Source organism: Denticeps clupeoides, chromosome 7, assembly GCF_900700375.1.
Source record: "Denticeps clupeoides chromosome 7, fDenClu1.1, whole genome shotgun sequence".
Taxonomy (NCBI): Eukaryota; Metazoa; Chordata; class Actinopteri; order Clupeiformes; family Denticipitidae; genus Denticeps; species Denticeps clupeoides.
In genome coordinates, this window is record NC_041713.1 from 14479019 (window position 1) to 14492146 (window position 13128).

A 13128-nucleotide genomic window follows, 5' to 3' on the forward strand; every position below is an offset into this window, starting at 1 on the left:
TGCCACAAGTTATAGGAAATACAGTCGAGAGCATCTCCCTACAACACTGCACAGACTAAAGCTGTCAAGGCCAGTTCACACTCTTCTGCCAGTGGAGGAAAAGTAATTGTGCTCCTTGTCTGAGGTGCTGGAGCTGACAGGCGCACACAGGGAATACACTCCTGACGAGTTTTTGCACATATTCATGTCATTTCCACTCGTTTATGGCTCCACAATCTTCTTCTGAACGGATGGCCAGCCAAGCTTGGAATAATGAGCATAGATCACAGGCACCGACTGGGGAAATTGTTCCCATTCACACCTTGCTCAGGTGATGTCACTCATTTGCAAGTAAACCACCATTATCAAAAATGGGCACAACCGGCAATCGTTTGTCATATAAGATCAAAATTTTTTTTTACATTTACGTCCCATCCCCAAAAGATCCCCATCTTTACTGAGTCTAAAATTCTCCATGAAAATGCATCAAAACTTCACATCAAAGAGAAACTGGGAGTCAGTGAGCTATAACCGGCAGAGACTCATTTTTCTCTGATGCGTGCGAAACCATTTGCTCCACGAGCTTGGCATGCAGGATAAGAGAACTCTGAAGTTTGAATACAAATTGCTACTTTGTGGCGGTATCTAAGGAATTCTATTGCCTCAAGTCCTAGGATAACCTGTGAATAGCTAATGAACTACCATTGTCACCTCTCTGCTCAGTGTCATCCTCTCCTGACGCGCCAGCCCAATGAAGTGAAACTGAAGGTTCCCACTGGAGTCCCTCTTTCTCTGCTTATTTACTGAAATCTCATTATTATTTAAAGAAAGGTGAGAAAAAAATGACAGCAAATTAAAAAAAATAAAGAGACTCCTAGACCAAGCAGTGCACTGCTTGATACATTAACACCATGTTCTGTTGTAGAAATAAAGATGCTGAGAAAGATGGCAGGGGGAAAACAAATGAAAGCACGGTCATGATTCGTGCAAGATTATCAGGTTGGCTGGAATTCAACAACTAAAGTGACAAGAGTGATAACATGACTAACATCATCATAATAACGGAATATTGGAAATAATGGAGTCCATCGGTCTGGTTACATGACAACGATGGGAGAAAACTCTAAAATGGAGCCCTGAATCTGTTCCACAAGGTTATGCTGCCATAAAGCTGCTTTTCTCTTTCATTCCAATCTGGAATCTCAGTGAGTGAAGTATTTGAACAAAAAAGCGCAACATAATCTAAATGCTTACCACATTGTCATGGGATTGCTTTGGACATCCATATAGTTTTAATACAAAAATCATAATACATAACTACAGTACAATATGCACGCGATGCGTTCCATTACGCAGCATGCATGCACATGTAGGATGTATGAATCCCATAAATAATTTACAGCCATTCTGCATACGACAACGCAACGCGTGCATAATATAAAGTGGCCCCAAAACAGCCCCATTCAAACAGGAGATGCTCGCTCAGGGTGAATACAGACCGAGGCTCCCCTTTAAATCGCTGATGGGATACAAAACAGCAGGCAGGGTCTACTGGCAGCGGCGGCCGGGAGCAGCGATGGTTGGTAGGAGGGAGGGAGGGAGGAGGAGGAGGAGGAAGAGGAGGAGGAGGAGGACGATGCTCCGGCACTGGTTGTGCACCTCGTGTGAAAAAAAGGGACAAAGCTGGTCCTGGTAAATGGATTCAGCCCCGGAGCCGCACAACAGATGGTTCCAAATCCGTCGGATTCTCCCGCGCGGGTTTTAATAAAGGATTTGCTAGTTCGCGTCGAGCGGTAAGCAGATATAACCTGTTGTGTTTGCTTCCTGTGTGGGCTGAACGGCTTTTGAGTGAACCCAGTTTGAGTGGATAAATTATGCATGCACGACAAGGCTCGCCTGTCCTTATCTTACACTTTGATGAATGCATTCCGCGTCAAAAATGTATATTACTGCAAATTCACGGCAACACACCACATGCAAAAATATTATAACGACACACTGTATCCATATTTTGCATTTTGTAAAATAGCGTAGTGTGTCTGTAGGCTACGTAAACAATGGCTTTTACATGGAAGTGAAAAAAAAATCATATCGACCCAATATTAAAATTGATTCAACTGGTTTTGCGCTCATATATTTTACAAACGAAATGACACTTTTAATTCACGGGCTGCTGTAATTATGTAGAAGAGCGTTTATAAGAGACCACTTGACAAAAACACACACAAAAAAACAGCAGAAAACCAGACTGGCTAGGTTCAGCGTTAGTGACAAAGAAGTAGACATTACAGAATTAGGTACATGTATAGATGTAGATTAAAAAAAGGACCTCTGCCCTACCATTGTCAGTGTGTGCTGCCGATGTCCATGTTAAATAGATTAAATAGATTGTGGGGCTTCACAATGAAGATACGCTGACATTTGCCCAGCCGTGTTCCACGTCAGTCCGCTGTAAATTCTAGCCAACTGTAAAAGGTTAGACAAATGACATGAGACAACTCGATGACTGAACACCATAGTTTGGATGAACTGTAGTGACTCGCTTTATCACTAGTATGTAACCAGCATACTAGCTAGTTCAGCTCTGTTTAGCTATGCATGTGCATATGTAGTAACAACGCTTCAAGGGGAAGAGAATGAGACTTGAGTGCATATGATAAAGGTTGACAGCGGAATTTGTACAGGAGAGCTGGTGAGCAAGCAAACGAAAAGGAGACAAGTGCAACATCAAGCAACATTTCCAGTTAAGCAGAAATTTGCTTGAGGCAACACTTCACATACTTCGTGGGGTAGACTTCAGACAGAGCGGCACGGCATGACGTAACACGCATGTGAGGCCTATTCCATTTCCAGGCTGTGACAGGCCTGCTGATGGGCTGTAGGTAGTCAAACTGAAACACGGAAAGCATTTTAACAGATTTCCCTGGGCCACAGTTCAGTTAGCAAATTTATAATCCTGCCCGGGAGACTGTCACATATATTCATAATCCCTGTGGTAACAGGCTGCAGGTTCTTAACGCTAAAAAATAAATTCATGTTGGATGAAAGCCACACAAAATTATATTTAGAGTTTGTATTAAATGGATGATAATACTCAACACCAGGTGGTTGTCCAGGCATTGTACCTGGTTTGTACATGGACCTCTAGGCCCATGACCCTGACCTTGTAGAGTGGGCACACACAGGATGAGTCCGAAGCCAGATGTTGTCAGCATGAACACGATGTACAATTAAAAAACATTTAAACGCCTGTCAGAATATTGATAATAAAACTATATATCAACAGATTGAACCGGGCATTTGGAGTTTCAAACACCTCTCTAGTGTGTGGACCTTGGTCCAAATATGGGCACAAGAGAAGGAGAGAGGCGCAAGTACGCCACCCCAGCGCAGACCCCCGAAGGCAACGTGGTCATGAGCTTCAGCTTTGAGAGTTACCAGCTAGAGGAGGAAGACCTTCAGACCAAAGACATCTCTGACCAAGGTGTCCTGGCACTTTCAGAGCCTGGTGAGAGTCTTCATTTTACCAATCTTTACCAGTGTTTATGGTGTTAAAATTTTAATTCAGCCACTCAAGGCTGCATAAATACACAAATCTCCAAAACCCTACACAGAATATGCATGTGTGGTGATGGATGGCAGGACAATGATATTAGTTGTTGCACTGTGCAGAATAGGATGGGAGTCCGGAGTGTTATTATTTCATGCAAGGCCATCTGTGCATGTAATAATTTTAGCATCAAAGACCCTCTACCAACCACTGAGTCTGACTATTTAAACATCTGTGTGTGTATATTAGCATTTCTTTTGATGAAACATATTTAAATGTAGATCATATGGAATGAACATCATTAAACTTACTTTGAATATAAAAAAGACATTTAGCCTTTTATGTAAACGCTCACTGGTTGCTATGTACAGTTTTCCCTGTGCCAACGCAACACAAACATCCCACTACCATGACAGTGTTGTTGCATTGACAGTGATGTCACAACTAGGCAACATCTCTTCAGCAGGAATTTCCTTCGTCAGACTGAAGAGTGATGTAGTGGGTGGCTGTCCGACTGTCCTCAACATGAGTCCTCAACAGTCTGTGTCTTGTACTGTGTGTCAGAATAATGGCCAAAGAGTGTCGGCGCAGGTCCTGTGTGGATATTTTTATTCGGTGAATTACAAGTGAACTTCCAGCTCCAGCATTTGCGGTCGTTCTGACCCAAAGGCCACGTTTATTGACATGTTACACCGACAGCTCACACCACAGGCTAATCATATCAGCGCAGACGGGACAGCGTCTTTCTGCGCGTTGCCTGGACACGCTAATCACATCAGCAGCCAGTGACTGTTACACCACAGCACCGGCCTTCCATTCACACGCCGTAATAACTTACCATAATACACCGTTTCTACGTGGTACCCGTGTGGCGTAGTAGTGCCGCTAAGCATGATTGTGTGTGAGCTTACAAAACTGATGTCACTGCAAGTGGGTTCCCGTAACGATGACTCAATCGCCGTTCGTGAAAAGACTGCCAGTGCTCAAATGCTGAAAACATTCGGGGTTTTTTTTATGTGAAACCTGAGAGAGGAGACGCTCATTTCGTGATATTTCACTGTGAAAAGCCTTTGAACAGCCGCTGCCGGACGACCGTTACCATGGAATATACTTTGCTATGCTGCTGGCTGGCGTCGGGTTCCTGCTGCCGTACAACAGCTTCATCACAGAGGTGGACTACCTTCATCAGAAGTTTAAAGGTGCAGCAATGCTACTCTTGCAGATTCGTCTAAGAATACGTGAAATAATGCTTTGTTACTGTATGTAGTGTAGTATTATTCTGAGACGTTCATTTCTACGAATGATTGAGAATGCGTTTTTATATTCGGCTACTGATTTTTTTATTTTAGGAACTTCCATTGTTTTTGACATGAATCTGACATACATCCTTGTGGCCTTGGTGGCCGTGATACTCAACAACGTCCTGGTGGAGCGACTGAGTCTGCACACTAGGATCACTGTGGGTGAGCTTGTTTACATACACACAGGGACAAACACACACACACACACAGATACAGATACACACTCCAACAGTAATGGACAGAACAAACACGCAGACGGCAGTGGAGGGTGGGGGCGGCTGATTGACCCGAGAGCGCCGCAGCCTCGGGGGAAGGGGGGCGGGAGCGGCACACTGTGTACCGCGCCGGCAGACCACATCGCTCATCTCTTCCTCCCTGACTGACGCCCGCCCGGCGGAGCTTGCTCCATAATTAATGAACGCTGGGGGAAAATTGATGAAAGGCGTAGTTAGCATATAAAAGAAGCGATTTGCTGGGGCCACCGCACGGATGCATTTCCATGCAGTTTCCGGGGAACAAAACGAACAGAGCTGAATGTCACAAATGCCCAGTCCCCCTTTTCCACATGTGCTCTTTGTAAGGAAGCCTCATTTGGGTGATGGCCTGTCCTGTTCTGATAAAACAAGCCCAGTCTTATTCTTATTCTTACACGGTTCGTGTGCTAGCTCATCCAAATCATTCTGGCAGGATGGGAATTTCAACCCCATAAATAAGTTTGACACCTCTGCCTTAAAACAAAATGAAGGTAACGGGTAAAAAAAAGACGACATTGCAGGCAGTGAAAAATACAGACGTAGTCACCCTTTAATAGCGATGGGGTGACTGTTCTTTTCTCTCTCTGTCTGACTGAGAAAATTCAATCTCTTCCTCCCAGGTTACATCTTTGCTCTGGGGCCGCTGCTGTTTGTCAGCGTTTTTGATGTTTGGCTGGAGCAGTTCACCACTAGGCAGGCCTACGTCATCAACCTGGTGTCTGTGGGCATCGTGGCATTTGGATGCACAGGTATTCTGTTTTCTCTGCTACGTTTGAATAAAATAACAAGTGTTTCCGTTCCCCTTTGTGATGCTGACTCTGCGTCATTTCCCCCTTTCATCAGTGCAGCAATCCAGTTTCTACGGTTACATGGGAATGCTTCCGAAAAGATATACGCAAGGGGTGATGACCGGCGAGAGTAAGATGATTCTAGTTAATCCAGTCTCGTGTAATTAACTGTCAAGAACGATTGTGCAGAGTATTGCGAATTATGTCTTTATATACAAAATGATGTTCTCTGGTTATACTCTATACTGCCAAATGTCAGGAGGGTCTTTCTCTCCCGGCGCAGGTACAGCAGGGGTGATCATTTCCCTCAGTCGCATCTTCACCAAGCTGCTGATCAAGAACGAGAAGAAGAACACCATTATCTTCTTCCTCATCTCCATAAGCATAGAGCTCATGTGCTTCATCCTTCACATGCTGGTGCGCCGCACGCGCTTTGTCAAGTACTACACCAGCCTGTCCCGACAGGGCATAGCCGCGAGCAAAGGCCACCCCAACTCCAGCTCAGAATACCAGGTCCACCATGATGTCATTACAGAGGAAGTAAGATTTGTAAGTTTTTCCTGTAACTGACAAAGACAGAGAGAGTGGGCGGTGGTTTCACCAGTCAGAATTCATATAGGACTGATAATCTATCTGCATATATGGGTTGGTAGCAGCCGTGGTCTTGAGGTGACTGTAACAGAGACTTATGGCGATGTGAAGAAGTTGTATTACGAACAAAGAAACCTTAGAGACGCAGAGGACAAAGGGAGGAGACTAGACCCTGTGCTAAAGCTGTGGGGTTTACATCGTCCAGAATGGTGAAGTGAGAGGTATCAGTCATCGCTGCAGAACTACACTTCAACTAAAAGGCTGGGCGGGTTGTTAGTTCCTATCCAGTAAGCAGTTGTAACTAGTAAGCAGTTCTTTCATTTTTGTATCTGTTTATTTCTGTAAATCCCAAAGACATGGTGCCACTGAGGTTCCCTTGAGCAAGGTGCTGTCCCCACACATTGCTCCCATGGCTGCCCACTGCTCACTAAGGGGTTAAATGCAGAAGACATATTTTGAAGTATGCTTACACTCTTAAACTTAATGAAAATAACATTATATTTATTTTTTATTTTGCAATTAACAGTTCGGTTAAATCAATTTTTAATCAGGGGGGATTGAAAACCTTTTGCTTTCAGTGGTACTGGTGCCTTTGTACAGTACTGCCTGTGTGCCTTGTCTGTAGGAATAACATTTATAACATTCGTAAGGCTCAGCGTTATTTCCAAACTAGCTATTTTTCCCAGTGGGAAAACAGTGTGGACAGCTAGATTTGCATGCAGCCAGATATGAGTGGGCAGCACATCAGCAGACAGCCAGGATTTTTACATCTTGTGGTTTTTATAGTAGCAAACTCAACAGGCAAGGCAGACAAGGCTAAAAGGGCAATCCAAGCAACAACACAAGGTCAAATATACACAGGGCAGGTTATGCAGAGCAGAACTGATAGTAGCATAAAGGGATGAGCTTTATGAACGAGGCGTGAAGCAGCTTTAACACTGGTATTTAAAGTTCCGATTTCCTGCTAGGATGGCCACGTGCACCTCCTGCTGGCACCACAAAATCATTCATATTCTAGTTTGGGCCATTTTCAGTGCCTGATGGTTGCCAGCTGTCATGCACACTACCTTCATCATTCTGGGTGATTTAAACCTATGGCTGTCAATTGTCAAACTGACGCCTTTGACTTTACACTAGCAAATAAGCCCCACGCTTAATGTAAGTTCAAAAATAGTGTACATAAGAGTAGTACAGTTCTGCAGTGATGGATACTGATGGGTAGTGATAAGCTGCACTCGGTGGGTTGATCAGGGAATGGTTTGAACTTAAATAGATGCATATAAGTTCAAAATTACACTTGAAGAGTGTGATTGAAGTAATAAATCAGAGCTGGTCCACTCAGCTGGTATTGAGAACAAGTTTCAGTTGAGATTATAGCAGGCTCAGATACGCTTGTTACATCAGTGGAATCATACATGCTTATTATCTCCACTGATTCACAGCATTTTTGCCAAACATCCAAAGTGATGCAACCCATCCTCAACCACAGTTATGAAACTATATTGACTGACGGGCCACATAGCCCTTTCATCCTGAATACATGGGGAAATTATTTCAGCATTATTTAAATTTCAAACTATCCTGATCTTTACGTATGCCAGCCTTTGCAGTGTGTTTTTTGAGAGCAAGCCGGTCACTTCGGAGTGCAACAGAATTTATCTGGCACTATCTGTCTGTGGCTTTGAAACTGGTGAGTTTATATGTGACACATTTGATGGACCACTTTAATAATGCTTACAAATGTGTCCAATTTGCTTGGCAGAGGGACCTGAATCGTGGACTAGGTGAAGATTTATCAAGCATGTCTGAGTGAGGGAAAGGTCCTTCTCAGTGTGAAGCACTGAACACAATGGGCCATTTCCACAAATGAAAATGAGTTCCTGGTAGTAATAATGGTGGCCTTGACAACATTTGAAACACTGTAAACTATTCATCGAGTTCAGTGGGTGAAAAAGTGAATCGACCTGTGACAGGAAGAGGTTCATATCTTCCATCATGCAGCAGATATATTTATGTTTTGAGGGTTCTGTATTTGTTGCTGTGAGATCACCTTACATATACTAGAAATGCATCACCTTCTCCATTTTATTACTCTGTACACTCAGAAGGCTGTGTGTGTGTGTGTGTTTAGTCTTTTTGGTTGCTGTAGGACACTGCTTTTTTTATCCTCAGCCAATTAAAGAGAGTGGCTCTACTGGCTCGGGCAGCCACCTAATCAAGTAATGGCTCGCTTCATGCTGCCCCCCTTCCCTCATAGTGTATGCGCGCACACACACACACACACACACACACACACACACACACACAGTGAAAGTGCTGACTCATCAGGCATCGTAGTTGAATGCTTGACATGCTGTAACAAGGTTAGAGTGACCTGCTCTTTTTTGTCATTGGTTTTGACATGTTTCTCTCTGGCATTGTCACTCTAGGACCATTGGGCCTTATCGGGGTAAAACATGTTAATCATGTGTGGCGCACTAACGGAATTTTAATAGCCCCCACACCACACCCCCCATGTGGCCCTCATAACTACATTCTGCAGGGTGTAACACACTTTTTCTGTATCCTTTCAAGGGCAATGGTGCAGTGGGTGCATGCCCCATAGAGGATGGTGCTGAAGCTGAATATGCTGGAGGCAACACGTATGTAAGGTTTGATATCCCCAAAGTGAAGATGCAGAGAAACTGGCCTGGCAAGAGGGGTGAGTATGTTAACATACACAATGCATATATTTACTGCACTGTACAAAAATCTTAAGCACCAATAATTACCATTCAAAACAAAACTACTGTTTATGTAAAATGCAAGAAATTTAGTGACAAAAAAATAATGTCAACCACTGATCAAATATTGATTTACCTAAACCAGTTATTGCAGAATGTGCAATGAAAGAGACAACACAGCTCTGTTATTCTAATAATTAGGGCCTAGCAGGTAAGGAAGCGGATCCGTAATATGAAGGTCGCCAGTTTGAATCACGAACTGCCGAGGTGCTCACTGCTCACTAAAGGTGATGAGTTAAAAGCAGAGGACACATTTTGTTGTGTGCACTGTGTGCTGTGCTTGCTGTGTACCACAATGACAATCAGTTCACTTTATTTTCTTTATAATGTTCCAGCCCCAAGTTCTTGAAGAAGTCCTGTCCTAAACAGTTGTCAATCATGTCAAATATTTGCCAATGCAAATTCATTCTTCAAACTAATGTTACTAAAATGTTTTATAGTAAGAGTGATGGGGAGTAACAGTAACTAAAATGGAAATTTAAAAAAGTTTTTTTACATTTCTGCCTTCAGATGATGCACCATGCCTCCAATTGCAAAGAATGTTAATGCAAACACAAAAATATGTGCAATCGAATTGGCCCTAAAATCATCTTATAGAGATCGTCTCTGTAAACAAAGTAAACAAAATGCAGTAACAATATGTTAATTCATCAATAAACAGCATTTTGGCAGCCATAATAATGATACCATAAAAACAATACAATATAAAATGAAGACATTTTGTACAGAAAATATACACTATATACTATAAACTAGACAACATAATATACATAAAGTGCATCCCACATTAATGTGTGTAGAGTATGAAATGAATGAGAGCAGTAATAATGCAGTAGTAAGTGGTCTGTCATGACTAAAAGACCCAAATAATGAGTAGAACTGTAGTAATGCTGATGTGGAGAAGGTCAGCTGTTAATACATGAGTGTAGAAAACGTTCCTGTTTTAATGCTAATTTACCATTTCTCCCTCCCCTTTCCCTAGATATGATCCTCCACAGATATGTGGTCGCCCGTGTCATCTGGACCTACATGTTGTCCATTGCGGTCACCTACTTCATCACCTTATGCCTGTTCCCAGGCCTGACCTCTGAGATTCGCAATTTCACGCTGGGAGAGTGGCTGCCTATCCTCATCATGGCCATTTTTAACATGTCTGACTTTGTTGGCAAAGTGAGTAGCAAGGGGCAGACTGAGCTTGTTGCAGAATGTTCCATTTGCAGCATCAGAGACAAGCTCCATCCATTTAGCAGATAAACAACAGTCTGGGGGACAAGGTGATGGCTATCAAGTTGCAATTCACTAATTGCTGGCAATTATTGATATCTGATGAATCTGCTCATCATATGCAATTATGGTCTAATGAGAATGAATTAAAGCTCAGTCGACAGTTACGCCTCTGCTACTGTTTTTGTTGAATGAGAGTGAAATGTGATCAGAGAACCTGATATCAGGGGTACCATGCACATACCATGGTACAAAGAACATGACTGCAAGCAGAACCTATCGCAGATCCACCATACATGGCTGCTCGCTTGTGCTCTCATCATCACTTGTCTGGATTTGATATCTGTTTAGGGAATTGTGATCCGCTGCATGCGCTGGATTACTTGGTTTCCACAGAAACAGTCACTTTGCATGATTGTACTCCTAAATAAATAATTAATATGACATTACCTAGGAATATAATTATATTAATTAGTACTTAAACAATACTTATATGCTGTATTCAATAATATATTTCATATGCCATAGTTATCTTAATTGGATTAATTTAGCTAAAATGTAATTTTTTTTTTAATTTCAATGCTTTAAATTTAATCCTCTTTTTGTCTTAAGATTCTCGCAGCCCTCCCATATGACTGGAACGGGAGCCGCCTCCTGTTCTTCTCCTGTATTCGGGTGGTCTTCATTCCCCTCTTCATCATGTGTGTGTATCCCAGCCAGAAGCCAATCCTGAGCCACCCGGCATGGCCCTGCATCTTCTCCCTGCTCTTAGGGATCAGTAATGGCTACTTTGGCAGCGTGCCCATGATCCAGGCCGCAGGGAAGGTGGCTCCTGAGCAAAGGGAGCTGGCAGGTAAAGGTTTTCATGGACGTGTGGTCCTAAAAATAGACATTGCGCATACATGAGAGAGTGCAAAGCGCTACCAGTGTTGCAACTAATCCGTCCCCTTCCTCATTCCCCCTACCACAGGTAACACAATGACAGTGTCTTACATGACTGGATTGATGCTGGGATCCGTAGTCGCCTACGCTGCCTACAGTTTCACCGCTCTGCGCACGGGCACGCACACAGAGTTGGGTTATAACTACACCCAGGGGTACTAAACCCCATTAGCACTACTGGACCTTGCAACCAAACAAATCAATGTCTGTTCATGGCAGAATTTCACTTGATGGCAGTATTCATGCTTTGATGTAGCAACCACAGATCATATCTGCCTTTTGGGGCCTAACTGCCACAGTGTTTCTCTGAATGTAGTCAAGCCAAACAAAATCTAAACCATGTTAAAAAATAACTAAATGAATGCTCTACTGTGTCACCCCTTTCTGTGTATATTTGATCTGGTTAAACGTGTACATGGTGTACGTGTGCTGCTTGGTAAGGAGGCAGGTGGCCAGTTTTTGTTTGCTGTTCTGTATCTGTTGACCTCTGGAAATCTGAGATCACTGTTGAGAAACTGTGTTTTTTTTTTTTCTCAGAGGAAAACGGTGTTAATTGTACTGCAGCACTGTTCTGTGTTAACTGTAGCATTTCGGTTCTGTTTCTGATTTTGGGGAAACATTTTAAGGCTATACTTTATTTGGAGCAGGTCAAAACCAAGATCTGACAAAGCCTCGTGAATGCACTTTTTTCTTTGTTTAAATTGCTGAATGTTAATGTGAATAAAAGTTGTTTTTTTTCTACATTTCTGTGCATCAGCTATTGTTCTTTAGTGAGTACAAACAGTATTTGGTTTCATGATTGTGAACATTTAAAAATTGACACAGCAAAGTGTATTGCCATAAACCCAATTGTAGGCAGTAAACCCTGCAGTCGGCACCTTCCTCTTTTTTTCTGAACAGTATTAGCAAACAATACTACTGCTCAGACTCACTCAAAGAGTTGGATAAAAGTGTGAAATGAAGTTTTGTATTTGTATGGCAGAACTGGCCTCAGACAGGTAACTTGACATTGTACATAAACCCTCCGTTTCCTGGGCTCACACAGCAAGTGTGGATGCACTTCATTAAGGACAATTAAACACGAATGATCAGGACCCCTTAAAAGAGGGCATGCAGCACCCAAAAGGTGCTGCCACATTCACGCTACCCCTTTAGGATTTATGTTCCTGACTTTTTTTGTCACATGCCTTTGGGTCCATTTAAATTTATCTTGTGTTATCTCGATGCTTGATTATGTTCAGTTTTCAATAAAGGATCCTTTTCATCATGTTCTGCCTCTGCGCCTCCTTCCTCTTCCAACCCCGAACCGTGTCACTATTAAAAAGGTGGTGGAGTGGGAATTAGTTCATTATAAAAATAACATGGAAATTCACAATCCTTGCTTTTTAAGCGAAGCAAAAATAATTGGGACTAAAGCCAGTGAAATTCATTTAAAATAATGATGAAAACATTTTGGAACATCAGATACAACAGATAGTGTATTGACACTATACGTTGCTCTCAGACATCTTGTTTTTTATAGATGTCCCTATATACTGGTGCACAGACCTCACTTACCTAATTCACGCATTCATCAAGGTGATTTGAGGTTAAAACGGTTGACACGAACACCTACAGGCAATTGATTAACCCTTTTGTATTGATGATTGTACATAAATCCAGGTTAAGGGTCCAGTAAAGGTAAGAATTATGCTTCGGTTAGGCTGTTAATTAAGA

General features: G+C 42.6%; 1 protein-coding gene across 2 annotated transcripts; it reads left to right on the plus strand.

The window, feature by feature from the left end:
* Positions 1–1603: 1603 nt before the first annotated feature.
* slc29a4a (solute carrier family 29 member 4a) lies at positions 1604–12679 on the plus strand. 2 transcript variants are annotated; one of them, XM_028987597.1, is made up of 11 exons: positions 1604–1772; positions 3266–3487; positions 4597–4728; positions 4879–4992; positions 5705–5833; positions 5928–6002; positions 6156–6421; positions 9038–9164; positions 10229–10416; positions 11083–11323; positions 11441–12679. In XM_028987597.1, the coding sequence occupies exons 2-11, from the start codon at positions 3325–3327 to the stop codon at positions 11572–11574; spliced, it is 1569 nt and encodes a 522-aa protein (XP_028843430.1). In that variant the 5' UTR covers positions 1604–1772; positions 3266–3324; the 3' UTR covers positions 11575–12679. The 2 variants fall into 2 exon arrangements, with proteins under 2 accessions (XP_028843430.1, XP_028843431.1); XM_028987598.1 differs by having other exon boundaries at positions 6156–6412.
* Positions 12680–13128: the final 449 nt, after the last annotated feature.

Excerpts from the sequence above, each read along its gene's own strand:
- slc29a4a (XM_028987597.1), top strand. The coding sequence starts at position 3,325 with ATGGGCACAAGAGAAGGAGAGAGGCGCAAGTACGCCACCCCAGCGCAG. Across the intron at positions 4,993-5,704 it reads GCACACTAGGATCACTGTGG|GTTACATCTTTGCTCTGGGG; the intron begins GTGAGCTTGTTT and ends TCTTCCTCCCAG. Across the intron at positions 6,003-6,155 it reads AGGGGTGATGACCGGCGAGA|GTACAGCAGGGGTGATCATT; the intron begins GTAAGATGATTC and ends CTCCCGGCGCAG.